This window comes from Zootoca vivipara, chromosome Z2 (assembly GCF_965207765.1).
Source record: "Zootoca vivipara chromosome Z2, rZooViv2.hap1.1, whole genome shotgun sequence".
Classification (NCBI taxonomy): domain Eukaryota; kingdom Metazoa; phylum Chordata; class Lepidosauria; order Squamata; family Lacertidae; genus Zootoca; species Zootoca vivipara.
The window spans coordinates 8,841,060-8,868,588 of NC_142585.1; the positions used below are offsets into that span (position 1 = coordinate 8,841,060).

At 43.2% G+C, this 27,529-nt stretch overlaps 1 protein-coding gene across 8 annotated transcripts in view; it reads left to right on the forward strand.

Moving 5' to 3' along the window:
• The window catches only part of AFF2 (ALF transcription elongation factor 2), a 391,123-nt gene that overhangs the window by 237,078 nt on the left and 126,516 nt on the right, over window positions 1–27,529 (forward strand). For all 8 annotated transcript variants that reach the window (XM_088664445.1, XM_060270428.2, XM_088664443.1 and 5 more), the window contains 3 exons: window positions 3,344–3,436; window positions 4,516–4,552; window positions 4,795–4,846. In XM_088664445.1, the coding sequence (XP_088520571.1) occupies window positions 3,344–3,436; window positions 4,516–4,552; window positions 4,795–4,846 (182 nt within the window). The remainder of the gene's footprint in view (window positions 1–3,343; window positions 3,437–4,515; window positions 4,553–4,794; window positions 4,847–27,529) is intronic.

The window sequence follows — 27,529 nt, forward strand, 5'->3', positions numbered from 1 at the left end:
TGCATTTTATTGAAATAATACATGTAAAATACATACTTTGAGTGGAAATGCACACAATTTAAATGTGAATTCATTATGCATGATATGTTGTGTGTGTGTGTGTGTGTGTGTGTGTGTGTGTGCAGAAAACAGTTCAAAGGAGACCTATAATAGAGCACATATAAAAGTGACACAGAACAGAAATAACCTGAGCCATCCACCCTTTCTCCGGGAAGAACTCCCTCAGCAGAGAATCTGTGGATATAGATCCCTTCGTGCTGCTAGATTCAGTAGTATAAACATTTCATGGAGTGCATTTCATTTCAGAAGCACTGATTTCCAAAGCACCAAAAAGAAACTTCTCTGGTTTCTCTAAAGGACAAAACTAAACTGTCACAGTGCCTGTTTGTGGAATTATTCCTGAAACCATTTAGTTCTACTTTATGCACTAAGCCTCCAAACCACTGGAGTCCGTCACTAATCTGCATCTTTGCAAAAGGCCCAAGATGAGTCCAGCCAAAATCCTCAAGGATTTAAACACATCAATCCCAGCCAGTGGCACATTAGCACTCAATTTAGCACATAGGAGGATTCAGAGCCTGAATTCTCCATTTCCTTGGTTTAATTTTAACTTGCTTCATATAAGCCATGAATGCATTTCATTAAAATGGGATACTAAATTATAAACTCAAGACCATTAGGTAGATGCACAGGGCTGTGTTGTGCTGAAGAGAGCCTTTGCAATGGATTTTTCCATTTGTTTTCCCTGTACAGAAGATCCTGCCAAATTTCTCCAACTTGCTTGCCGCATATATTGCAAACTGGCATACAACAGCTCTTTCTCCATACACTACAACATTTCCTTGTAAGGGAGTAGCTCCACCATCCCCTTATTCATTTTGGTTGCCTCCTCCTCCTCCTCCTCCTCCTCCTCCTCCTCCTCTTTTTTGGTTGCCTTCTTCTGAACCTTTTCCAACCCTACATTATCCTTTTTGAGGTGAGACAACCAGAACTGCACACAATAATTCCAAATGCAGTTGCACCATGATATCAACAGTTTTACAATGGCAACTCTACATTTTTCTTTTGCCAATTGTCTGCGGTCTTTTGAAAGGGCCCAGCATGCTTTGGGTTCTGAATGATCGCAGAATGGCATGAAAAACAACACATGGCTGTCAATTCCGCAAGGTCTCCATAAGGATCTCCAGACAGGGGCAGAAAATGCAGAGTCAATGTTGGGAAGTGGAGGCCTGCTGCTGATGTCCCAAACATTTGCGTCAACCTTGCTCCCATTTGTGCATCAATCTGTTTTGCAACTGTCAGCTAAGTTTTGTATATGGAATTGGAATGGATTACACCGTGAAATGGAAACAGTCTGAACATACATGCATACATACATGCCTTTGGATATTTCCAGCTTTGTCTGACAATTGCAAATTGTAATTACATTCTCTTCTTGGAGCAAAGCCCAAGTGTTGGCTATTTTTAAGGGAAGCCTATGTGGTAGGGTATTTTTGTTTGTTTCTTAATTTGTTTGTACTTCTTGAGATGGATGGAACAAATTATCACATACCCCTTAAAAACCACCCATGCAGAACATGAAGCGATAGGAGAGTTTTGTTTTGTGGAAAGAACCCTGCCAAGTTTTTTAAAAATTTACAGAGGTAAAATTATATGTTACTTAGTATTAGTAGTTCTTAAAAATAAATTAGCTTTCCTTCTCCTGCTCTTTGATGCAGCTTTACATATGTGTTGCTGCTCCATTGGTAAGCTGGAATTTTATGGGTTGCATCTCATGTTAGCCCAACTCAGATAGACCCATTGAAAATAATGGGCATGGCTAATGGGTCTACTATTGAGTATGATTTATGTTTGATACAACCCTATGACTTTTATCCAGTGCAGCGCTGATCAATTTGTTCCATTGGATTTACCCTTGCATACTGGAACTCCACACCCGAGAGATCAGAGGTTTAAAGAGCAGCATGGGATGGTTTGCAAAAAGGCATTCAAACAGCCCCATGCTGCACTCTGAAGCCCTGAGCCTTTAAAGTGCCTGATGTCACTGTGACGTCAGGTGATTGGCATTTGGGAACCCCACTGTCAAATCTGGCCCTCCAGAGGTGAGGAGATAAACATGGAGGCTACCAGCTAGGAAAGGCTCCTCCAATTAGAAGGGTCAAATTGCATAATATACAAATAACACAGCACAGATTTAAGGCAGCTCAGATTCAGCAAAGCGCAATATTGGCAATTATGTCTTCAATTCTGATTTAACTGCTTCCCCCAAAACTCTGAGAAAAAATCCACAGCCCTGATAGCTTTAGGTCATACTCTTAACACCTGAGAAACTTGCAAGTGAGATATGAAGTCAAAGGCAATATCCCTACCCATGTCAAGTAAAACACACCATGTCAAGTAAAACAATGTTTAAATAATTTTTCCAGGAAGGAGTACACTTTGATAAGCTGATACATCCTTAGGGCCAAAGCAACTCTGAAACCAACAAAACCATACTCACTTAACTGCCATTTAATCCCTTTTCTTTCAGTGCATAAACTTTGCACCCTTTCCAATAGCTAACATGACTCTGTAAGTCCAAACCACATGGAAGTAAACCCTGGTTTGATTTTCTGAACTTCCATTACACCCCACTTTAAAACATTTTTGTTACTCCTGTGATGCTCAGAGATTTTTTCAAATCCTTCCTATCTTGGACGTTGAATTCTTCCCACAAATAAGTGAACAAAGAAGCCTTGATTATTCCCTATCAGTGTTTCAGAAGTGTGTATCAGGTCCAGCTGTATTGCTAGCTTAGAACAAGGATGAGTTTCTGTGTTGGGAATAAGTATTTCACTGGAGAAAATGAAGCTGAACATAGAATATTACTCCTTATCCAGTATGGTTGTTCTGAAATCATAACACTGAGGGGTGAAAGCACCTATTCCCCACACAGAGCTATAATCCACTGAGTGATTTAACATACAATCCCTCTTCACAGGGAACTCTCGGAATAGTAGCTCTAGGAGGGAAACAGGGGCCTCCTAACAACACTCAGAATCCTTAATAAACTTCTTTTTGGGAAGCCATGACTGTTTGAAGTGGTATCATAGTACTTTAAATATATTTTAAATGGTCAACGTCTTTGTGAATGCTCATTAAATCATAAGCAAAATAGAAGGCTGTAGCTAACAAAGTTCTACTCACCATAGACCCTTTGGAATTAATGAACTTAAGGTAGCCATGGCAATGAATTTCCGTGGTTCTGCTCTGAGTAGAACTTGCATTGGCTACAACCCAGAGAAAATAGATAGGAGTATAATGTGGACTGCATTCTTCTGATTTTTGTTTGTTCTCTTGCTAGGAGATGACCCATTCCTGGCCTCCACCACTTACTGCTATACACACACCTGGAAAGGCTGAACAGAATAAGTTTCCCATTTCAGGCAAGGCACAGGTAGGTTAAGAGTGGACTTTGAAATGCAGACTGGGCATCAAGACCATAGGTTGATTCATCTGAATTAAATTATGGTATTGGCTACACTGGCATCAGTTCAGCCCTGAACATATTCGACTTAATCATGCATATCAACAATGTTGTCATGAGCCCCATAGAGACATCTTGGAAGGGCTGGCCAGCTACAGAAGAGGGGTGGGGGAAGTTTGAAGAACTGGAGGCCAGTTATCCTGGTGAAGTGTGAAACAGGTGATGTCTGGTCCCAGGAGGTGTTGCAGTTGTCTGGGAAGGAGGTCACAGGCATTGAATCATATCCCAGGGATATAATTGCCATATTGCCAGAAGTGGTACTTTATCAAATCCTGGAATAGCTCAGTCGGTAGAGCATGAGACTATTAATCTCAAGCTCATGGGTGGTGTAGTGTGGTGCAGGGGTGTAGCGAGCCAGTGTGGTATAGTGGTTAAGAGCGGTAAACTCGTAATCTGGGGAACCAGGTTCGCGTCTCCGCTCCTCCACATGCAGCTGCTGGGTGACCTTCGGCTAGTCACACTTCTTTGAAGTCTCTCAGCCCCACTCACCTTACAAAGATGGACCTCTGATGGTGATATCAGAGTATTGGTTGGTTCATATGTCAACGCTGGCAGAAACAAGTGGCTCAGTTGCCTGTTTACTTGCCCAGTCCAAAAAAACACAAAAACCAACAACACAATTTATCATGATCTAACTCATAGGCATAGATACACCTAGCTACCTGATGGTGATCGGAGTGTCCTAGTAGCTCTTAGCACCCTCACGAAACTACAGCTCCCATGATTCTTAGGGGAAGCCATGCTATAACTTTAAATGCATAGTGCAGAAGGGGCCCTAATTGGCTACAATTCAATAGTTTTCTCTGAGTGTACAAATGAACAAATGTTTCTCTCTGGTGCCATTGTTGTTGCAAGAATTACAACTACATAATGTAAGGGGCTTCCTTTGTTTATTAAGGTCACTTTGGTGCCTTAGTCTAAGGAGAAAATACAGGTTTTCCTTCTTAAGTTCTTAACTAATGTTGACATTTTGTGTGCTTTTGTTGTAGGATCCACAGCATCTAACCTCAGGATGTGGAGTTCAAAGTAGGTCTTCCCTGATATTATTTGAAACTATCAAATATCGTTTTCTGCCCGCTATACAGTATCATTAAGACAACAAGTTCAAAATTAATCAGTGTGCTGCTGAAATAGATCAATGTTGTGGTGTTGTTTCTTCACACTGTTGTGTTAATGTGTTGTGGACCAGTTTTGATGTCACTTAAGCCTTTCTTGAGAGTGCTGTTAAATTCAGTGCAATTATATGGATGTGATTTCTTTCTTTTCAGAATGGGGAGAGCCAGCTGGCAAAGTTGCAACCAAATCAGTGCCACAGAAATCGTAAGTAATTTCCCTCTCATTCCTCCTTGAAAAGTTTTCAATATGCCTGAGTGGTGATGCTGTGTTTTCTTGCCGTGATGTAGTGCAATGCAGCCTTTCCCAACATGGTGCCCTCCACATGGTGCTGGACTATAACTCTTATAATCCCTGACCAGTTGGTCATGTTTCTTAAAGCTGATATCTAGGCTGCGTTCAAGATCATTCATAAACTGTGGTCAGAATCCAGACTTAATAGAGAGCCAGTGTGGTGTAGTGGTTAAGAGCCGACTCTCCTCCACAGGCAGCTGCTGGGTGACCTTGGGCAAGTCACACTTCTTTGAAGTCTTTCAGCCCCACTCACCTCACAGAGTGTTTGTTGTGGGGGAGGAAGGGAAAGGAGAATGTTGGCCACTTTGGGACTCCTTCGGGTAGTGATAAAGTGGGATATCAAATCAAAGCAGCTCCTCCTCCTCCTCCTCCTCCTCCTCCTCCTCCTCCTCCTCCTCCTCCTCCTCCTCTTCTTCTTCTTCTTCTTCTTCTTCTTCTTCTTCTTCTTCTTCTTCTTCGTGCTTAGTGTAGGTCCGTGAAATTATTGGGCATGTTAATGGGTCTACTCCAAGCATTACCATATCTGAGTCCACCCCAATGTGCTGGGGAACACTAGCACACTGTGGGAAATTATTTTTAAAGAAGAAGAAGAAGTGCTCATCTATGGGAGAAGCTGCCTGCCGTTTCTCTATGCATGTTTAACGTCTAGCTTTCCCTCCTTCTGGTTAGCCCCTGTGGAAGGAAAAGAAAGGTGTTTCCATCTCATTTTTGCACTGAGTGAGTTTGGAGCATCCGATCATTCCCAATGGAGAGTAAAGCATCACAATCTGCCTTTGAAAGAGGCTGCCTGTCAATCAAAAGGCATGCCTGGAACAGTGACTCATAGAGAACCCCAGAAAATGGATTTCTGGGACGGAGGGTAAATGTTACCCTTACAGATTCAAAACTTTCATCACTGGAAGCATGAGAGGGAAGGGTATGCATTGTGGAATGCTTGTGGAAAGGCAGGATATATATGTACAGTATAATTTGTGTTGTATACCTGTGTATTCTAATGCTTTGCGTATTTAAGGTACTTTATCCACAAAGTTTTATTCCACATTTCTTGTTCCACTGTCTATATTAGTTCTGAGAACTGTTACTAATACTTCATCTCAAATACACCCAGCACACACCATAGTTGTGCAAAAGTTCACCACAGTATATGTATGTTGACCTCTTTCACCCAATAACTAAGCAGGAAGTGTTGGGTTTCTTCCTTATCTAGATTCTCTGTCTGCCCCCACCACATTATAAAAAGGTATTATTGAATTCCAACCAGCATAGTAAGTGGAAGAACAATATACCAGTGTTGTCTATGTGGAAGCGGCTTTTATTGCTTAGGAGCAAAGGCCAGCTCAAGCCGTGAAGGTTCAACAATAGCTGATGAAGGGATCTGCTGGCAGGACCTACTGGAAACCACTGGGAAGGGTTTGAAGGAAGTAGTGAATTTCCATCCTTACCAGAATCCGATGGGAGGCAGAGGTCCAAAAAAGGAGCCTTAGTTCACACTATGCAAGTGCATGTTTGCTGACTAGCCACCATCTTCCCATGTGTGCAGGCATCCAATGACAGCTAGACACTCAGGGAACAGTGTCCCTGCAATATCTCCAGTGTAAGTCACCTCCTGAGCTGCTCATTCAGGAGGCAATGATAGTCACAAACTTGACACATAATGCATCTCAATACTGTGAGAGCAGGACGCTGGACTAGATGGGCCACTGGCCTAATCCAGCAGGCTCATCCTGTGATCCTAATCTACAAACCTTTTCAAGCCAGAATGGCTGGAATGCAAAGGTACAAAGGTCTTGCTGAGAGGAGCAGTGTAGCTCCAGAGAACATTGGCCATGACAGGATGTGGAGGCTTAGCTAATCCTGAATATCTCAGTGGGCAGAGCATGAGACTCTTAATCATGAGACTCTTAATTGCGAGTTCTAGCCCCACATTGGGCAAAATATTTCTGCATTGCAGGGGGTTGGACTAGATAACCCTCATGGTCTCTTACAATTCTATTATTATTAGCTAAGAGGCCAGGTTCCTTTGGCAGGCAGAAGGGATGAAGCAGGTCCTCCTCTCCTTTTCAAAGGCTTTTGAAGCATTCTGCCAGCTGGGATTGCCTAGGGGGGGCAGCATTTTGCCTCCCTCCCTCCGGCAGTTGTCTGTTAGTTTCTATTTAGTGAGAAAAAACATAAACCTCATTGTACTTGAGAATTCTCCAGCTTGTCAGCAAGGGAAAGCAGAAGCCTGGACTTGCAACGTCAATCATTTCTAGCTTCTGGCAATAGTATGTTTAGGGACTCTGAGCATTGAGCATATATGCTCAGGCCATCTTTGTTAATACCTTTTGATAGGGAAGTAGCAAAACCACTCTTGTCATTTTATTTTTAGCTGTTTTGCAAAACAGTGTTGACTTTCTGGTGGGGGAGGAAATTGTGTGTGTCACAGGTGGGAATGCTAGGAAGTTGCCAGCCAGCGGCGAACCACAAGGTGCTCTCTACCTCCTGCTTTTTTCTGCAAAATGGTGCTAGCACATCAGCAGAATGTCATTGTGTTGTTGAGAACACAATATGGCTGCATTGCTGTGGCATTTTTAATCTAGAATTGACAAAAGCTGAGTCTTTGTTCTTTTTTCTATGTAGTCCCCACAAAAATGGGAAATACTGCATGTTTTTATGCCCTCAATAAGCTCAGAAAACATAATCTGGTTGCAGCCTGATTCTATGTTACCCTGCAATGTGTCCATTTGAAAAACAGGTTTAGGTGGTCCCAGCTATACCATAATGTAAAAAGGTAAAGGGACCCCTGACCATTCAATCCAGTCGCGGACGACTCTGGGGTTGCAGTGCTCATCTCGCTTTAGTGACTGAGGGAGCTGACGTTTGTCTGCAGACAGTTTTTCCAGGTCATGTGGCCAGCATGACTAAGCCGCTTCTGGCGAAACCAGAGCAGTGCACGGAAATGCCATTTACCTTCCCACCAGAGTGGCACCTATTTATCTACTTGCCCTTGGACGTGCTTTTGAACTGCTAGGTGGGCAGGAGCTGGGACCGAACAACGGGAGCTCACCCCGTCGCGGGGATTCAAACCGCCGACCTTCTGATCAGCAAGCCCTAGGCTCTGTGGTTTAGACCACAGTGCCACCTGTGCATAATGTAGGTGGGCGTATTCCAATATTTCAATCACTACTTCCTTATTCCTTCACCTGGGGCATGTGCAGGGAGAAAAAGGCATGGATAACCTAATCAAGGGGAGGGTTTTCAAGTAATCACACCTAACCTTGTGTAGATTGAAACCAGCATGGTGAGGATGAGCATGCACAAGTCCAGATTGAGAGAAAAAACCTGTGTTTTGTGCTTCAGGCAGGTTAGCATGTATGCAGCCTATTTCAAGGTTAAATCAGTGTGCCATTTCTACAATAAAATGGTTGACATCCTTGGTTTTTTAAAAAATGGTTTTGCTTCTTTAAACAGATAGGCTGGGACTGTGCTCTGGGGAAAAATATTTTAGTTGAATTTATCACAAAAAGTGTTTCCATAGTTTATAACAAACAGTAGTAGATGTGTCAATCATGTTGTATATGGTTATATACCTGCTTTCAGGATGATGAGGAGAGTGCATTTCTAGGCTCAGTGGTATATAGTGCATTTAATGGGACCAAAGCTCTCTCTATAGGAAGCCAAATATAAAACCAGAGACACGGAGAGTACCTTTTATGAACCAGCCTCTCTTATTGTTTTGCTGCTTGATCTAAGGTTCCAGCGCTATCAATCAGAATCCTGTGAGGAATGATCTGCCATCTCAGGAAAGGTGATGGATTTTACACATGACAGATCAAAGCTGAAATAAAAAAAAGTTACTTTTATTTTTACTTTCCAAAGGAAGATCTGCAAAACCTTTGCTGTTGCTTCCTGCCCCTGGGTCCTATGGATATATAGTTGAGCCAGTTTTGAAGAAGTGCGGAAGGGTGTTTATAGAAGATGCGATGAACCTTTGAATCTCCAGATTTTTCTGAACCTCAGCTACCATCACCCCCTGGTTATGCTTTCTAGAGCTGGTGAGAGTTGTAGTTCAGTAATAGCCGAAGGACCAAAGTTTCCCAACACCTGGTTTACAATGTTTTATGGAGGCCACCTACAGAGATGGCCAGGACATCCCCCCGGTTTGTGTCTGTTTCACATCTGTGACCCCATTTGATCACATTTCAGCTCTAATCTGGGGGGGTGTGCTTGTGCGCACACGCACGCACACACACACGCGCGCACACACACACACACACACACACACAAACATATGTATTTAAATACAGGTATATATTTTATTTCAATGTTTGCATTTTTCCTAAAATGTGGAATTCCCTACATATTTGGTGACTCTTACTACCTGGAGTAGAGTAATGGTTTGGAAAACCTGTGCCCCTTCAGATATTGTTGGACTCCAAGTCCTATCAGCCCCAGCCAGCATGGCCAATGTCCAGGGATGATAGGAGATGCAGCTACATTTCGAGGGCCATAGGTCCCTCAACCCTAATCCATGAGCCAGAACCTTTTAACAGTGTGTTAATAGAGTGAGCTCAAAATGTTATTTGATGACAAGGATCCCTTTTATGACTCTTCACATCCTCGTTTTACTTCTGACTGGCTTTTAAGGGAAGTCCTCAAGAATGCTCAGTAATATGACAAGCAGAACATGATGTCCTTCATTTAAAATGGGCCCCGGATGGATTCCAAGTGGATCCAGGCCAACAGCTCACAACCAAAAAAGCACTAGTGATTTTGAGGACAGCACAGCCACAGTACAAATTTCAAGATACATATTTAAGGCACCCATGTGTCTTTACAATCCTGGGTGTGTTAAAGGAAAAACCAACCACCAGATTGCAAGCAGATGGTTCTTGCTGGGTTCACCGGTTCCTTTTTAAAAACAGGCTCACACATTATACTTTAATGGCATGACAACATCCCATGATTCATCTACATGTCCAAAGATCAGCAGAAGTGTTCAATCTCCCAGGACATTCTATACAAGATCTCAAAGTAGCTGTCTTACTACAAAAGAATTTCAGAAATAGACTGGAAAGAGAAGTTGCTGAATTGCAACTTATCACCAAGCTCAAAACCATGGAGGGACCTGGTTTGAACAGAGATATCGGATTCTTATCTCATTATACATGATAAGCGATCTTCAGCCATCTCAACCCTTGCTTTTTCATGCAAAACCATTTGCAGTCGTTTGCGGTCATCAACAGCTATCAGTCAGTCAATCACCCATTTCCACCACCCTTCTGAGTGATGCCCCCTCCCCATCCCCACCCCTCCCCACCCCTTCTCTACATAAGTGCCTGGAAACTTCCATTTCACTGTATCTGAAGAAGTGTGCATGCACACGAAAGCTCATACCAAAATAAAAACTTAGTTGGTCTTTAAGGTGCTACTGAAGGAATTTTTTTTTATTTTACTTCGATCCAGACCAACACGGCTACCTACCTGTAACCAGAAGTGTATTGTGAGACTAGCAGTAGAATCAAGGCAGAAGCCCAAGTAAAAGAAGAAAGTGCTCTTAAGTTCCAAAACAATATTGAGCAAAGGCTTTAGATGGCAATCTTAACCTGGGGCAAATGCATATCATTATGTTTTTGGGTACATGTTGGTGATGACAGTAATGAATAGGTGTAGGCAGCATTGTAGCTCAATACAAACAGGAAAATAAAAGAAATTTGCAAGCAAATGTTATATTAATGTTTATATACTCTTGAGCCCCATGTCTGCAAAGATTTGTTTTTAAAGCCCTCTTAGGATTATCAATGGATATGTCAAGATAGCCATGGTTTATCACAGGGGTCCCCAGACTTTCTGCGCGGCGGGCCGGTGCCCGCCGCGCCGACCGCGCGGTGGGCCGGAGGGCAGGGGAGTGCGCGCGCAGCGGGCCGGAGGGCGGGGGAGTGCGCGCCCGTGCGCATGCGCACACGCACACGGGCGGGGAAAAATCGCCAAAAATCGCTTGTGCGCATGCGTATGGGCCTCCCCCGACCCGGAAGTGCACCAGAAATGACCTCTTCCGGGTCGGGAGAGGCCCATACGCATGCGCACAAAGGATTTTCGGCGATTTTTTGCCGATTTTTTAGATCGTCGCTGCGCCGCGCGCAGTGAGAGCGGGCGGCGGCAGCGGGCGGCGGGAGTCGTCGCGGGCCGGATTGGAAGGCCGATTGGGCCGCATCCGGCCCGGGGGCCGTAGTTTGGGGACCCCTGGTTTATCATGACATGAATGAGCCACAGTGAGCTTTGGGCCAGCATGTTCCCTCTTTCCCCTCCTCTTCCAGCAAAGTTGCAAGGAGGAGATTGAAACCCTTTGCTTCCATTTTTAATTAACCGCAGCTTGTTATTTCATACATATCCAACAACTATGGTTAATCTTAGCAATTATTGGAAGCCAGCCACTTTCAAACCCTGGGATATGAATCAGATGGCTTGTTTCAGTAATCTGGAGTTAAGATTAACCACAGTTTACAGTAACATGCTAAAATGTGTTAAACAAAAATGGAAATGACTAGCTACCTACTGCTCATTCTGGGACAATCTGTTAAAATAGATAGTAGAAAGCACTTAATTGCTTTAATGAATGCCTAAACTATTGTACAAACTTGCTTAATGTTTGGCAATTTCATTTGCCTTCTATGTGCATGGAATGTTTCTTGGGGGAGATTACATGGCGATTGGTATAAACGTTTTCAGAAACTGAAAAACAAAGTTAAAAAAAAATGTAAGTGGAAGTTTTCATTCTTTTATTCGTGGCCACAGTGGGGGAGAAGAGGAGCATTGAAAGTGTGCATGCCTGAGATTCACTGTGGCTTGCTCCCATCATAGTAAACCATGGGTTATTGTGAGGTCAGAACCAGTTAATACTATATACTGAAATGTGTAAAGATCATTTGCATACTGAATCTTAGCAACGTCTTAGTCTCATCTTATATCAACAGATTTATGTCTTGAACAAAACTCAGCTGCGTCAACACTCTAACAAACCCCAATCAGAACAGTGTATTTAAAGAGCTCGAAACAATGAAAAATAAGCAAGGGGCCATTACTGAGCTAGAAGTTATCTTATTACAAGATTGGCGCTTTCAGTGATAATTGCCACTAGATTCCTAACCCCAAAGACTATGAGTATACTTCTTGGAAGTCTGTTTGAAAAAGGAAACACACTTCATGATATCTAGCTACTCCTGAAGAGTGTTTCATCTTATCTTTTTGGAACTTCTCTGCCACATCAAAAGGAGCCACCTGGGAGCACAGAAAACAAAACACACAAAAACTGGCAATGTCTTCATGCTATGAATTAAAGGTAATTCATTCTTTGAAATGAACCAGCAGGAACCCCTTATGAAGAGCAATCAGACATCAAGAGGGTTTTCACAGCAAGTTTTTCATATTGGGTAATGTGACAACAGTCAATATTGCTCTTCAGAACATTCAAATCAAAATGCAGTTGTGTTCTCTCGAAGTTGACAAGGAACATTAAACAACGTGATCTTGTCAGTGGTGGCATTTGAATTTCTCTCCAGCTCCCCCAAGTTCTGAACTTTCTATAGCCGTAAAGAGGCATGAGCACGCCTATATTTTCTAATTATTATTTTTATTGGAAACATGTTATTTTTTGATATTCTAGTATTAGGAAATAATTGGGAGGGGCCACAGTTCAGTGTTATATCATGTGTTTTAACTGCAGATGGACACATGGCCAACCTATGACATTTTCACTTAAGCTAGCAGTAGATGAAAAAAATGCTAAGCCTGCTGGATCAGGCCAGTGGCCCATCTAGTCCAGCATCCTGTTCTCACAGTGGCCAACCAGATGCCTTTGGGAAGTTTGCAAACAGAACCTGAGTGCAACGTCACTCTCCCCACTTGTGAATCCCAGCAGCTGGTGTTCAGAATCATAATGGCTCCAACAGTGGAGCATTCAAAAATTGTTCCAGGAACATAAGCCCTGTTGAATCAGAGATACCCAAGGGAGATCCACAAGCTGGACTTGAGGGCAATAGCAGTCTCCCCTTCTATGATACCCAGCAACTGGTATTAAGTGACATACAGTCTCCAGCCATGGAGATGGAACATAGACATAATGGCTAGTACGTATTGATAACCTTATCCTCCATGCAGGGCCGTCTCAAGCATGTCTGGCGCCATGGTGCAGAGATCACTCTGGCGCCCCTGCCCTGGTGGGTGGCCGTCGCGCGCTGCGCAGCACCCCCCTGCCAGCTCTGCGCCACCCAGCCTACCCCTAGAGCCGGCCCTGCCTCCATGAAATTGTCGAAACCTCTTTTAAAGCCATCCATGCTGGTGGCCGTCACTGCCTCAATAGTTTCATAGATTCATCTATGTGCCGTTTGAAGCAGTTTCTTTTATCTGTTCTGAATCTTCCAACATTCATCACCTCCCTGTCTAAGAACTTGGAGAATCACTGTCAGAGAAAGTCATACTGAGCTAGGTGGAGAAATAGTTTTGCATCTGCTTGATGTACAGCTATAGTTTTGGATCCATTATGCTGGGTTCTTTGCATCGTCTCATCATGAGCACAGTTCAAAGGCTGGTTCACACATACATATGCATCAATTGGTTTCATGACATTTGATGACAGGCAGTTGAATGTGTTGATTTAATTTTGTTTCCAATTTGTATACACACTTATACATTGCTGTGCACAAGGCAATCACAGATATGCAATAAAGATCACACATTCTATGACAATCCAGTCCAGTACAAATAAGTGATAATGAAAAATTGGGCTATAAAAATATATGACTTAAATAAGGTAACATTTAACTATCCATTTGAAAAATAAAAATTATATGATAAAATTAACTCTCAGAATATCAGCAAGTAGTAATTAAACAGAAAATCACTCCCAGCAATTACAACAAATCATCGCTAGTCTTTAAAATCATCGCTAGTTTAAAAATAACAGCAAAAGCACAATAGATAAAATACCACAAAAGATCAACTGAGCAGCAAAGTCACAAAGCCTATAAAATTCCAAGATGGACAAACATAGCTAGTCTCCTGCCTCCAGGTCTAATAACTAATCCACAGGTACTTTGTGAAGAAGAAGGAAAGGTCAGTCTCAAGCATTGCTGAAAACCTCAAAATGAAAAGGCTCATTATAAGGTGGGGCAGGGCTCATAAATGCTAACAAAACATTGATGGACATAAATTGATGGGCTATATATAGTGAAACACGTTGCATTTGTGGTAGTGCGTCTATGGGCCAAACCAGGTGATACATTTTGTGATTTGGGAAGAGGGAGGCGGTAAAAGGTCCCAAAAGTGTTAGCTGATACGGTGGGGGGAAGTAGGTGATCTAACTGGAAGCTTTGCCTTATCAATTGGGGGAAGGACAGTACAGTCATACCTCGGTTTAAGTACGCCTCGGTTTGAGTATTTTCAGTTTAATTACTCCGCGGACCTGTCTGGAACGGATTAACCCACTTTCCATTCTGGAACCAATTACTGTACTCTCATACCTTGGGTTAAGTACGCTTCAGGTTGAGTACTCCACGGACCCGTCTGGAACTGATTAATCCACTTTCCATTACTTTCAATGGGAAAGTTCGCTTCAGGTTAAGTACGCTTCAGGTTAAGTACAGACTTCCAGAACCAATTGTGTTTGTAAACCGAGGTACCACTCAGTGGCAGAGCAACTGCTTTTCATGCAGGAAATCCCAGATTCAATCCTCAGCATCTTCTTGTAAGACTGTGATTGACTCTAGAGAGCTGCCACTAATCAGTGCAGGCAATTCTGAGCTAGATGGGCAAGGGTCTGGACTCAGTATAAGGCAGTTTTCTGTGTTCCAGTATCCTCCATTCTCCCTCAGTGATGCTGTCATATAAGCACATCTGATTCGTTATGCAGCAACTTGACACCATCAGATTCATTCTGTGACCCCTGATTGGCTGGAATCTTATACTGATTGACAAAGATACCCTAGAAAAGGGGGGGGGGCGAATACTGGCAACACAGCAGAAGTATGAATTGTGAAATGGGGGGGAGGTGAACATTCAGGGATGTAGAAGGACTGGGAGGGGTTGTCTTTTTCGAAAGCATACCTATCGCACAGAAAATATTCACAGGCGAGCGTTCAGTGTAGCGTTAATAATAGACAATTCAGATTATATTTAATGCAGACAAATAATTAAGATTGGTGTGCCCCTGCAGATGATGCTATTCTTCAAAATAATTTACAAATGAATCTTTTAATTTGTTTTCATTATTCAAATGACTCACATGCATCTTAACCTCCCTGTCAGAATAAAATATTTGCTACCCCGGTCTAATAAGCAGCCTACTCTTGACATGTTTATAAATTACTTTAAAAGATTCTGTGACAATGGGAATTTAATTTGGTTGTATTTTAATGACCCGGTGCTGAATAATTTGCATGTGCATCTCAGCCCTAATTGGTACTTTAAAGGAGGCAGGAACAAGCAGCCCAACCATAATAAAAAAAAATGTAAGTGTTGGGCCGTTGATGTACTATTCCGTTTCTGTTTATTGTGAGGACCAAGCCTTTACACAAATATCTACATAACAATAATTTTAAAAATATTAAAATTCATTGCATAGTATCCCAACAAAACAATGTACTATTGAAAAAGAATTTCACAAATTGGTTCAGCCATTACCTCTCCATTTTGAATGTCAGTACAGTGGTACCTTGGGTTAAGAACTTAATTTGTTCTGGAGATCCGTTCTTAACCTAAAACTGTTCTTAATCTGAGATACCACTTTTGCTAATGGGGCCTCCCGCTGCTGCCGTGCTGCCGGAGCACGATTTCTGTTCTCATCCTGAAGCAAAGTTCTTAACCCGAGGTACTACTTCCAGGTTAGTGAAGTCTGTAACCTGAAGCGTCTGTAACCCAGGGTACCACTGTGCACACATGGCTACTTTTGTGTGCTTTTGATACCCAGTTGCCTCAGAAGCTAAAATATAGTGAGGTGCTGTTTCCCCCCGCTTCTTCCTTCCTTGTCTAAAGAAGCCAGGTCTCCTCCAGACAACCTGTTTTTATTGAGCATTCATCCTGATCTATTTGCACAAAGTTTATGTGGAGGTTAGATTATCTTTATTGAGCATTCATTCTGATTTGTTTGTGGGGCAGTTATACAACAATGAACACCCAACCTGATTTACTAGTGAGTTTTTTTCTACATCTTCCTGTTAATCATCTGTGCATCCTGCACTTTGCAGTTATTTGCACAGCATTTTCCTGATTTGAAAATGAGCTCTTTTTAAATATAAAGTAGATTTGTTGTGCTAGGATGACAGAGTGCATTAATCCAAATTAATTGTGCAAATCTAAATATGCTTGCATTCCTCCCACAAGATAGTGACAGTTTGGAGCACCCCTGTTGAACTCAGAACTTCAGGGTTTGGGACGACAGGTTTAAAAACAGCAGAGCAGAGCTGATCCCATTGTATTACAATTTCCGGAGAGACAGCCATTTGATTCTTGTGACACTAGAGTTGATGTAGCAGTTGGGAGTGTGTGGCATTGGTTAGAGGAAAGGTGCCTATACAGTGGTGGAGGAAGCTGCTGGGGTACCCAGAGCAGCAAATATGAAGCGCACCCTGGGGCCGGGCGATCTGCCCACGGAGGCATGCCAATCCTCCCGGGGGTGCCAGCACCGCTCACCGATCGCACGAATACGTGTTTGAGAATGTTTGGTGTCCAGATGCTTGATGGAGAACCAGTGCCGCCCGTTTCCTTGCCACCGCCACCCCCTGCTTTCCTCCCTGCTCGGAGCAGCCTCAATAATTGTCCCTGCCTTGGCCCCAGTTTCCCTGAACCCACACCACCTCTGGTCTGCGCTGCCTCACCTCCTCTCCTCCTCGGGATCCCAGTTGCCAGTGCCTCGCGGTGGCGACCCTCCGAGCTGGTGAAAGCAGGTGGCAGCTGCTCCATCTGACACCTATTCACTGCCCAGGAAAGGGAGTTCTCCTCCTCTTCTCTCTCTCTGGTCACCTCACACACCAATCCCAGCTCCCTTTCTCAGACCCTCCTATGGCTTGTTGCCATGGGGGTGAGGGGAAGGCACCGAACGGCTCTCCTTTCCCTCTCCACGGCTCTCCCTCCATCTGAAAGGCGCCATGAAGTAAATGAACAGTGCCCGCCTGCCTCTCCTGCCTCCTCCCCCCCCACCCCGCTCGCTCCCTCAGTCTCTCTCTCTCTCCCTCTCTACCAGCCGCTCTCTCTGCTCAGCAGCTCTACTAGAAGGTCTTATGGTGCAGGAAGCGGGACTGATAGCTGGCAGCGCGAGCTGAGCATGAGCAAAAGCTCCTTGGGAAAGCCCTCTCTCCCGCGTCTGCTCCCCGCCTCCCCTCCCCACTCCTTGGCCGCCCTCCGCTGATTGGCCAGCGAGACAAAAGTTTCTCGGGAGATGGCAGAGCAGCAATGTGATGGACAGAACTGTCCCATTTAGGGATACCGGGCTGTGCACATGCTGTGGGCGGGTGGTGGCAAGTTGGAGAGCGCCATCAGGCAGGCAGGGCTGGCCCAAGCAGTGGGCCGCAAGGCTGCTGGTATGGACACTGTGCACGCCCTCGGCCGCTCTACAGCTGGGGGGAAGGCAGCAGGCCAACTTGTCACCCCCTCAGGCTGGCAGCCGGGGCGGACCGCCCCACCCGCCCTTGTATGCCACTGTGCCTATAGCATGTTGAGGGATGGCAATGGAGCTCCTCTGATGTGACCACATATCACCAGTGTGCTGGAGTCATTGCTCAACCCTAGATGCGTCTTGCTCACATGCTGCCACTTTCATCACACACACTGAAACAGACAGATGAAAAGGAAGAGAGTGCTACTTAAGTGTCCCTAAATTATAGACTAAAGGCATATAATGCTACAAACTTGCCAAAGCTAAGCAGATCTGAGTCTGGTCAGTTCTTGCGTGAGAAACCACTAGGAATGGAAAGGTTTGTCTAGTTTCTTATTTTCAAATCTTAAATTTAGATCCCCACATTTTGCAGCAATTTGTTAATTAGTTTTAAAAAAAATCCTCATGAAAATTCATCATTTTATTGCAAAGTTTTTCCATTACAGTAATCACATTTGTATGAGCACTTTCCAGTAATGTACACATCTTTGTGGACAATTTCCCCCAATATAATGTATTTTGTATGTTATTTTGTCTAATATCATCTTCATATTTGTGCACATTTCACCCTACTATATGCATTTTTGTAAACATTGGTTAGAGAACTGCATCACAAATTTCAAAAGATAGCTGCGTTTTAGTTTGCACATTGTTTCAGAAAGCGTGGATTTTCCCTCCATACCTATTTGGTATGTCAAGTAGTTTGTCACCTTGAGTTTCATTGAAGAAAGCAGCAATGTAAAATGTAACAAGTGGGGCCTGCAACAACAAAATATTGCAGCGTGGAGTGCTTCTGTTCAGTTTTCTAGACAATAGAGAGACCAAGTAACAGGAACCCCGTTTAGCAATGGTAAAACTAATATTGATGCAACCATGTACAGAATAGTGGAATAATGCAGTTTAACTGCAGATAATGCAGGCCAAGGCCACACAATGAATACCCTGTTTCTCCTAAAATAAGACATATCCGTAAAATAAGCCATAGCAGGATTTCTAAGTATTTGCACAATGTAAGCCATACCCCGAAAATAAGACATAGTGATAGGCGCAGTTCTGAAGGGCCCCAAGGAAGAGGCGAGGCTGGACGCGTAATTAAAAAATAAGACATCCCCTGAAAATAAGCCACTGTGGGGTTTTTTTTAGGAAAAATAAATATAAGACAGTGTCTTATTTTCGGAGAAACACGGTACAAGCTAGGGCCACGATGTAAGCATTCATACAGTTCGTACAGTTGCAGCTCATTTCGTTGTTCTTCAAAATACCAGTTGAAGAATATGGATGGGTGGCAGTGATTAATCTCTTATTGCATCAGTTGTCTTGTTGCATCAGTCATACATCTTTCTTCCTTTCAGGATGTGATGTATTTGTGTTGTGTGTCGGAGGTCAGGTTAAGGCCATCACCTACCTCCTAGGGGTATCCCGTTAAGGGGATCCGGCGGTCGTGGATCCCGTCCATTGCCCTACTTGGGTTAGGGCCATGGCACAACCCCCAGTGACGTGAGGGGAAGCTTCCAGTTGTATTTGCATCAACAAGCTCCTCCCACTGTTCATTAACCTTTAAGTGTCTCCACACCGGTAGGGTGGAGTCACGTGTTGTGTTCCCATCCAATGCCTAAGCCAATACCACTCACATGCTATAACCAATAAAGTTGTGGCCTTTATTTACCCATTAACCTAAAATCACGTGTCCTTGTGTCTTATTTACTTTGCGGGTCATCGATGCGCAAGGAGGCATACAAGGTGCCATCCATCTGCCTTATACAGTAGACTTCAGATTTGTGTAGATTTGTGTAGACTTCAGATTTGTGTAGTCCTTGGCCTTTTCTTAGTTTATTGTACTCATCTGCTGTTTTATACATGTTTGCATCAATATTACTTTAATTTTTGCTAAAATGGGAGATCCCTATTCCACTCACAGAGCTGCAATCCCCAGAATGCTTTAAGAATCAATCCCTCTTTCCAGGGAACTCTTGAATAGTGGCAAATACGGTTCTTCTACCAATTCTCAGCACCCTTAACAAACTATAGTTCCTGGGATTTTGTTTAGGGGGAGCCATGACATTGCTTTAATGTATAGTGCAGATGGACTCTTAAGGTCAGTTCTCCACATTTTAACACGAATAAATAAGCCGCAATAGCTCAGTCAGTAGAGCATGTGACTTTTAATCTTAGGGTTCTGAGTTTGAGATTCCTGCATTGCAAATGGTTGGACTATATAACCCTTGTAATCTCTTCCAATGCGACAATTCTATTATTCTAATTATTATTTTTATTTTTAAAAAACCTTATGAAATTTTATTAATATTTTTGTGCAAATTTCACTTCATATATATGTTTGTATGCCCAATATACACAATTTTCTCAATGCAGCTTTATGCTATTTCCACTGGTATGTGCATTTTCATGGACACTTTACCACAGTATGTAAATTTTTGTACAGATGACTTGGCCGGTGAACTGCATTGCAAAATTCAGAGCAGTGAGGCTTTCAAAGGATGGCTTCAGGTTATGTATTGTTTTGGAAAGTGAAAATTTGGGAGCTTCACCTTCCAATGAGAAGTGGATAAAACTTCTCCCCCGTCTTCCTCCACATTGCTGCTGCCATGTGGTAGCATGATGAACACATGCAGGTTGATGAAAAGCATTAACAGGCTTAAGCTTTTGCTATCCAAAACCTTAAACCACTTACATCCTAAGATCTGCATGTGAAATACAGACCCTCCAGACTCGCCCCTGCCATCATTGCTCTCACCATGAGTAAAGTAACTCACCCGCAATCTAGGAATGGGGGGGGGGGAGAGAGACTATTAAAAGTCAATTGGATAGGATAATATAGTTATCACTTACACTGCTAAACTAATAGAATAAAATTTGAGAAAACAATTAGATTTTACAGTTATTTCTCCAGAGCTAGACATTAAAGTAATTTCAAAATGCACCACTCTCCTTACTCTGTTTAAGAGAGACATCTCTCCATGTTTGATTTCAGCTTTGATTTCAATAGTACCAGAGAAATTTGAGGGTTTTGTATAAATCATAAACTTTCTACAATCCTTCATTTTAGAATCTTGGGGTGTCCCCCACGGATTCCTTTAAGGTTAGAAGTTGTATAGGCTGTTGCAGGGTGTATGTGTGTCTTTATTCTAATATTGAAGAGGAACTGAAGCTGTTGACCTGCCTTGACCTTTAGTGCTAGATTAAAATTCCAAGAAGCTACCATGGCAACTGTGCCTTGAAAATTAGATCCTGACAGATATGCCTAAAAGAAACTTAAAACTGCAAGTGCTGCTTTGAACTCTGGAGAAAGATTGCTTACCATTGTCAAAGACAGCTCCTTAATTGAAATAATCTGCTTTCCCCCTTTACGTGTGTGTGTGTGTGTGTGTGTGTGTGTGTGTGTGTATGAATGAAAGGACAAATGGGGGGAAATGGAAGAATGAAAGATTTTATCTTTTGAAGAGATTTATTTGTTGAGACTCCACCTGTGCTATACTTTTAAAGGAAAATCATACTGCTTTAAACTGTCATAGTACCCCCCCCCCAATAAAAAATCCTGGGAACTGTAGTTTGTTAAGAGTGCTGAGAGTCGTTAGGCGGGGGGGGGGGAGAATTTGCCGCTAATATTAGAAGGAAATCTCAAGTTGTATGAAACTTCTAGTCAATAATTCCTAATTTCATTGGTAATTGGACAAATGCAGTTATTGTGCATGTTTCATATAAACAGTAGTTTCAGAGAACCCTGTTGGGTGGTGCTTAACCCTTTCCCCTTCTGACATGTTCCCTGGTGAAAATGCTCCCTCTGGGTCCGGGCTGGAGCTTCCATGGCCAGCAATGGAGGCTTACTTCCCTAAGCAAATAGGAATTTAAAGGGATGGCATATGGGATCTCTGCAGTGGGGAAAGTTAACCTCCCCCATCCCACCTCATGTCCTCCTGGTGCTGCTTCCTCCCCCCACTCTTGATTGTTGTTTGTTTACATTTTTATAAAACCTGCACACTGATGACATTCATATCATGTGGATATTGTGGTACTCACAGCTTGGTTCCCCCTTATCTGTGTGGTGGTTAAAAGGAGAAAGTTGTGACATGTACACAAGCCTTCAAAAATCACCAGCTTATCTGAGGGTTGACAGACTTCTATAAAATGTGAGCTGTTGACATTATGATGTCATCAGCTGGAGGAGGGGCTATCTGTGTAATTTAAAGAGGCAGTCTGTAAATTGCCGAAGAGAGGAAGCATCCTAAATGTAAGTAATTCTAAAGAAAAATGGTTATTTGATTGCTTCCATATTTGTGGGTGGGTGTGGGTGGGTGGGTGTAAACACATAGACATTCCTTATTAGAGATACTTATGTCAGATTAGAATGTGTTCTGGATACATTCAAAGATCACCATTGTAGCCTTTGATGTTTTGGGTCCTATGTCAGGTGCTCCCATCTTAATAGCCCATCATGGCCAAAAGTCCCCTTTGAAGCCCACCACCATCCATGCATAAGGTCAGTCTCCAAGAAGTAGGAAAAGAAGTGCAGTCAGCAACTGCTCCACAGACCCTTGGCTAAAGTGAGTGACCTCCATCAATAACCAATAAACAAAACTGGAGTTGTCTTGTTTTTCTTTGCCTTTTTAGCAAAATTTGGGATTAGTACTGCAATCTGGCACAGCTGTTTCTAAGATCGCACATTCCGTGTTCTGTGGGCAGTTCTGCCCAATTAATCTCTTTTTCTGTTTATTTATTTTTATGTATTACATTTATATCCTACCTTTCCTCCAAGGAGCTGAAGATGGTGTGCATAGCTCTCCTTCTTCCCCATGCTATGCCGAAAGTGAGTGACTGGTCGCCCAATGAGCCTCATGGTTGAGTGGGGATTTGAACTCAGGTCTTGCAAGTCTTAGTGCAACACTAACCACTACACCACAGTGGCTCTCATTTTTTGACAAAGCCAATGGTATCCTCTCCTGCAAGCAGCAGTACATGAAATGAAAGCACACTTCCAAGTTTTAATAAAAATAAAATTGGTTAATTGCATTTCTTGGAATGTGACCATTTCGCTCACCTGGCCTTTAATTCTGCAATTATTGCCAACCAACCACAGGAATAGGGGCCAGTGGGGAGAGGGTTCTGTGCCAAGAACGAAGCTAAATAACAACAAGAAGAGTAGTGAACTCTCCAAAGGCACACTACAGTGGCATGTGCTGTTTATCAAAATATATAAGCATATAGCAGTAACAGGGACTTTGTAAACACATTATAGGAAACTATGAAAGATAAACCACTAAGGTGCCATTTTCCAAACTCCATAAGCACCAAGTTAACAGACTAGCATCATAAAGGAGATCTGTGTCGTTAAAAATATTTGTTTTCCTCGGATCTTATTGTGCTTTGGGCCCAGTGGACTAATCCCTTTTTATCCTTGGGAAATGGTGCCATTTAACGAATCCACAGCTCACTGGAATAGGCCTGGAAAAACTGAGATGGCACAGGCTAAGCTTATGTGTAATGTGAACTTGTTATTGTCACAAGCCTGGTTGTGTACTATGTGTTTGTTGAATTAACAACAACAACAAAATAGTATTGTAAAAGTGACTTCTGCTGGGGTTTTATAGAGTCTAGATGCAAAGGGTTTGGTTTTTGGAGCCCTCCAAACTGCGGTTTTTTGTGGGGGCGGGGTTGGGGAGGAATTCTTCAACATGCCATGGATGCAGTAAAGCCACATTCAACCCTTACATTTAAAGCACTATGATACCATGTTAAACATCCATGTCTTCTCCCAAAGAATTATGGGAGCTGTAGTTTGTTAAGGGTGCTGAGAGTTGTTAGAAGACTCTTACCGTATTACCCTCACAGAGCTACAACTAGCAGAGTTCCCTGGGAAGGGGCAATGACTGTTATACTACTCTGAGAATTATGTTTAAAGTGCTTTAAATGCACACTGTGAATGAGGTCTAATTGTACATTAGTGGTGGATTTATAGTGGACCATCATCCACACATCATTCCAATTTTTTAGTTCTGCGATGCTTCCCCAATGTTACTGAATTATTGCTGTCTGGAGAGGCAACAAAAGCAAGAGTTTACCAATTGGAGATGAAGCAGTACACCTGCCTCCCCTGGCGAAAACAGTATTGAAAGCAGCATCATATATAGCTGCCTCAATACCATCATGAGCATTAATCCTCATGAACAAAGCTGAAGGGGCCCCTATTCTCAGCAGACTGAATGCTTGGTCATGAGGCAGGGCTTATCCTGCAACCTAGCAGGCACCCTTGTAGGACACAGCTGAAGCCTGTCTTATACTCTATTTTTTTCCCCTCACTAAAAGTGACTAAGCATGCAGTGAACAAAGCAGAATTAATGCATCATATTTAAAAACACAAAAAACAAACAATAAATCCATTAAATAATAATGACTTCCAAATGTGACAAATTTGCAGATTAAAGCTCATTGAATATGCATTGAAATGATTGATGGGAATGGCTCAGAAAGAGCTATTGCAATCTATTGGATCAATAATCCTGTCCCCTCTCCTCAAACCCACCCCTAGAAACTGTGCTAGGTGCCTGATGAAAGACATACTTCGTTAGGGAAGACAATCAAAAGCAAGGGCGTTAATAGAATGAACAAGTGCACATAGCAGTAGTTAACTGTTTATGTTGCTTACCCATCCTTCTACCAACCGGTAATACAATTTTTCTAAGTATTTACATTTGTTGCGGAATGTTCTGCTTATGTCACTCATACATCATTTAAAAGGAGGAGTCTGAAAAACAGCAACCAGGTACATGTATTGATTGGACAAATTGCTTTATCACTGTGAACATTTCTAGGCCAGTTGTTTCCAGTCCACTGACACTTCAGGGCCAGCCCTACCATTAGACAGAGTGAGGAAGCTGCATAAGATGAATGAGTTGTGCTAATAGAAGACAAAGCTATGTTGCCCACAAAGCCTGTCATGTGCCCTCTCAGTGCCCTCATGGTGCTCTTAGGAGAACCACTGTCCCATCAGCAGTGTTGAAATTAGTTTCAGGAGCTAGCCTAATCAGCTACTTAAAATGGAACTGGGCAAGAGGGGCAGCATCTTGTCTCCATGCCTTAGACTGCAGAATATCCTGGACCTGCCCTGGGAAGAACCCAGAATACAATGGGATGAAAGATCTACATTGCCACATGGCAAACCATCAAACAAGCACTCTGTCACGCTCCTCACTCATTGAGCTTCTTATCTGGCCATGTGTAATGGTGCAGAATCAAGAGAAGTGACCATATCTCAAGTGTTAGATTAGGAACATCAAAAGATCCAGCTGAATCAGAGCCCATCTAGTCCAGCATCCTGTCCTCAGAGTGGCCAACCAAATGACTTTGGGGAAGCCTGCAAGCAGGACCAAAACACAAGAGCACTCTCCCTTCCTGGGGCTTCCAGCAACTGGTATTCAGAAGCACTACTGCCTCCAACCATAGAAGCGGAGAAGAGCCATTATGGCTAGTTGCCACGGATAGCATTGTCCCCCAATAATTTTTCCAATCCTCTTACAATGCTTTGCAATGTATGCATTGCAGGGAAAAGGTCCCATGTTCAATCTCTGGCATTTCCAACTTAAAAAATAAGAATGAATGAATGAATGAATGAATGAATGAATGAATGAATGAATGAATGAATAGTTAGTAACATGAAAGAACCTTGTCCTAGATCTCTGGCTGCTGTCAATCATCATAGGGCTCGTCCATACCTCCACTTGTCCTGTGTCTAGAAAGCACACTTCCAAGCAGTTTTCTGCTTGCCCCACTGTTTTTGAACATAGGTCCAAGCAGTTTTGCCTTTGCCCCACTGCTTGCCCCAGGAAAATCTGCTCCTGAGTGCTAAATCAGAACAAATGGCAATCTGCAGAAAACCTGATTGTTGTTGGCTCCAATTCAGAACTAAGGATTGGGTTTCCCTGGGGAGAAGCAGCAGGGCAAACAGAGCTGTGGATAAGCCCATAGGTAGTTCTGATCTGTATGGAAGAATAGTCAGCCCTGGTATAAGGCAGCTTCCTATGAAATGGCTAATAGGGTAGAAATCATGGGATCTCAGTACCAGTGGAGGTGAAACCATAATCAGTGAACCCAACCAGAACCTCAAAGAACTCCATTGGTACAAGATCCATTGGGGGGGGGCGAGGGGGAGCAGGCTGCACTAGCAGGATGATTTTAAGATCTCTTAACGTTGTCCTGTAGTAGATCCACAGTATATAATTTAAATCCCTGAGTGGCAACCCTGATCCTGGTATGCCCCACGGAGGACCTTAAGGTCCACAAATAATAATATTCTGGAGATCCCGAGTCATAAGATGGCTAGATTGGCCTCTACTAGAGCCAGGGCCTTTTCAGTACTGGCCCCAACCTGGTGGAACGCTCTTTCCCAGGAGACCAGGGCCTTGCGGGATCTGTCATCTTTCCGCAGGGCCTGCAAGACAGAGCTGTTCCGCCTGGCCTTTGGGTTAGACTCAGCCTGACCCCTGTGTTTTCCTCCCTCATGGCTTGTATTTACGGCCTACTTGAAATGAGGCTGCACTTTAAATTTTAATACTGTATTTTAATCTGTATTTTAATTAATTGTTTTTATGTTTTATTGTAATTCTGTTGGTGTCAGCCGCCCTGAGCCCGGTTTTTGACTGGGGAGGGCGGGGTATAAATAAAATTTTATTATTATTATTATTATTATTATTATTATTATTATTATTATTATTATCCCTGCTCAACAGCACAGGAGTGTAGAAATCAATATGAGCCTAACATGAAGATACCTAATGTCAGAGTAATGTCTAGCTTTGCGGTGCTCTGTAATAATACGCTTTGTGCTAGCTTTTAGGACTAAGAGTGGTATTGTATTTATGACCTTCTGTGCAATGCTAAGAATTCCATTAAGTACAAAGATAAAACAGCATAAACTTGTCCAGTAAGCAATGTCACCTGTGGAGGGTGGGGTGGGAATAGGTTCCACTGGAGGCGGGGGGGGGGGAATGAATCCCTTGAAAACGAGGCTTAAGAAGGGAAGTAGGGTAGACTTGTCACTAAGAAAGCAATCCTATACCCAAGAAGCTGGCGTAAAGCAAGCTGATGTAAGGTGAGCTGGTGTAAAAGCTACACCAGATCCAAACCTTGTTCAGCAGTGTGGCTACAGCTCTACTAAAGCCTGGCGGGGGGAAATCAAGTCTTTAATATAGTGCTTTACATTGGATTTCCATGTCACATGACCAAGCTAAATGGGTTTAGGCTCCAGCTTAAGTGCCTCCTCTCTAATTCTGCCACCAAAACTCCACTTTGGGGACTTCCACTGGCCTTGCCTGAGCCAATTTTTGGCTCAGCTGATTGAGCCCTGGCTGAGCCAGGATGAGCAAGTTATGCCACCATGTATCCAGATGATCTGGGGTTGAGGATTGAACTGGATGTCTACGGCATCCTAAACTGCTTATCCTGGCACATCTTGCCATAGGATTCCCCCCAAAGTGATGGAGCTACAAATTGGGAAAATCCCCTTGTGCTGGATCCAGAAGCTGCATTTAGTGGCAAATGCTAATGGTACAGTTGCCGACAAGAGCCAGACCTTGTCAGCATGCAACATCTCTGCTCAGAGATGTGTCAGCCCCTTGGGGGTGGGGGGTAACATGGTTGCCCAACCTTCCTGGGTGGGACCCCAATGCAGTATGAAGTTGCTGACCTTGCAAGATGGGCCCTTGGCCTTCCGAGTCCAATCGGGAAACTGTTGGCTTCTAGTTTTTCCTGCCACAGCAGGTAGGCTGATGAGGCCTCAGTTGATATCATCTCTCCCCCTGCCTTAGATGCTCCTCTTCACAGGGCAGGTGGAACTGGTGGTCTCTGTGAAGGGGAAGGATGGGTCGTGCCCAGTTGGTGAGAATGGAGACAATGGACTATGAATGGACAATGTTCTGAAACCCTGCAAATTCCATGACATTTAGACTTTCCACAATAAAATA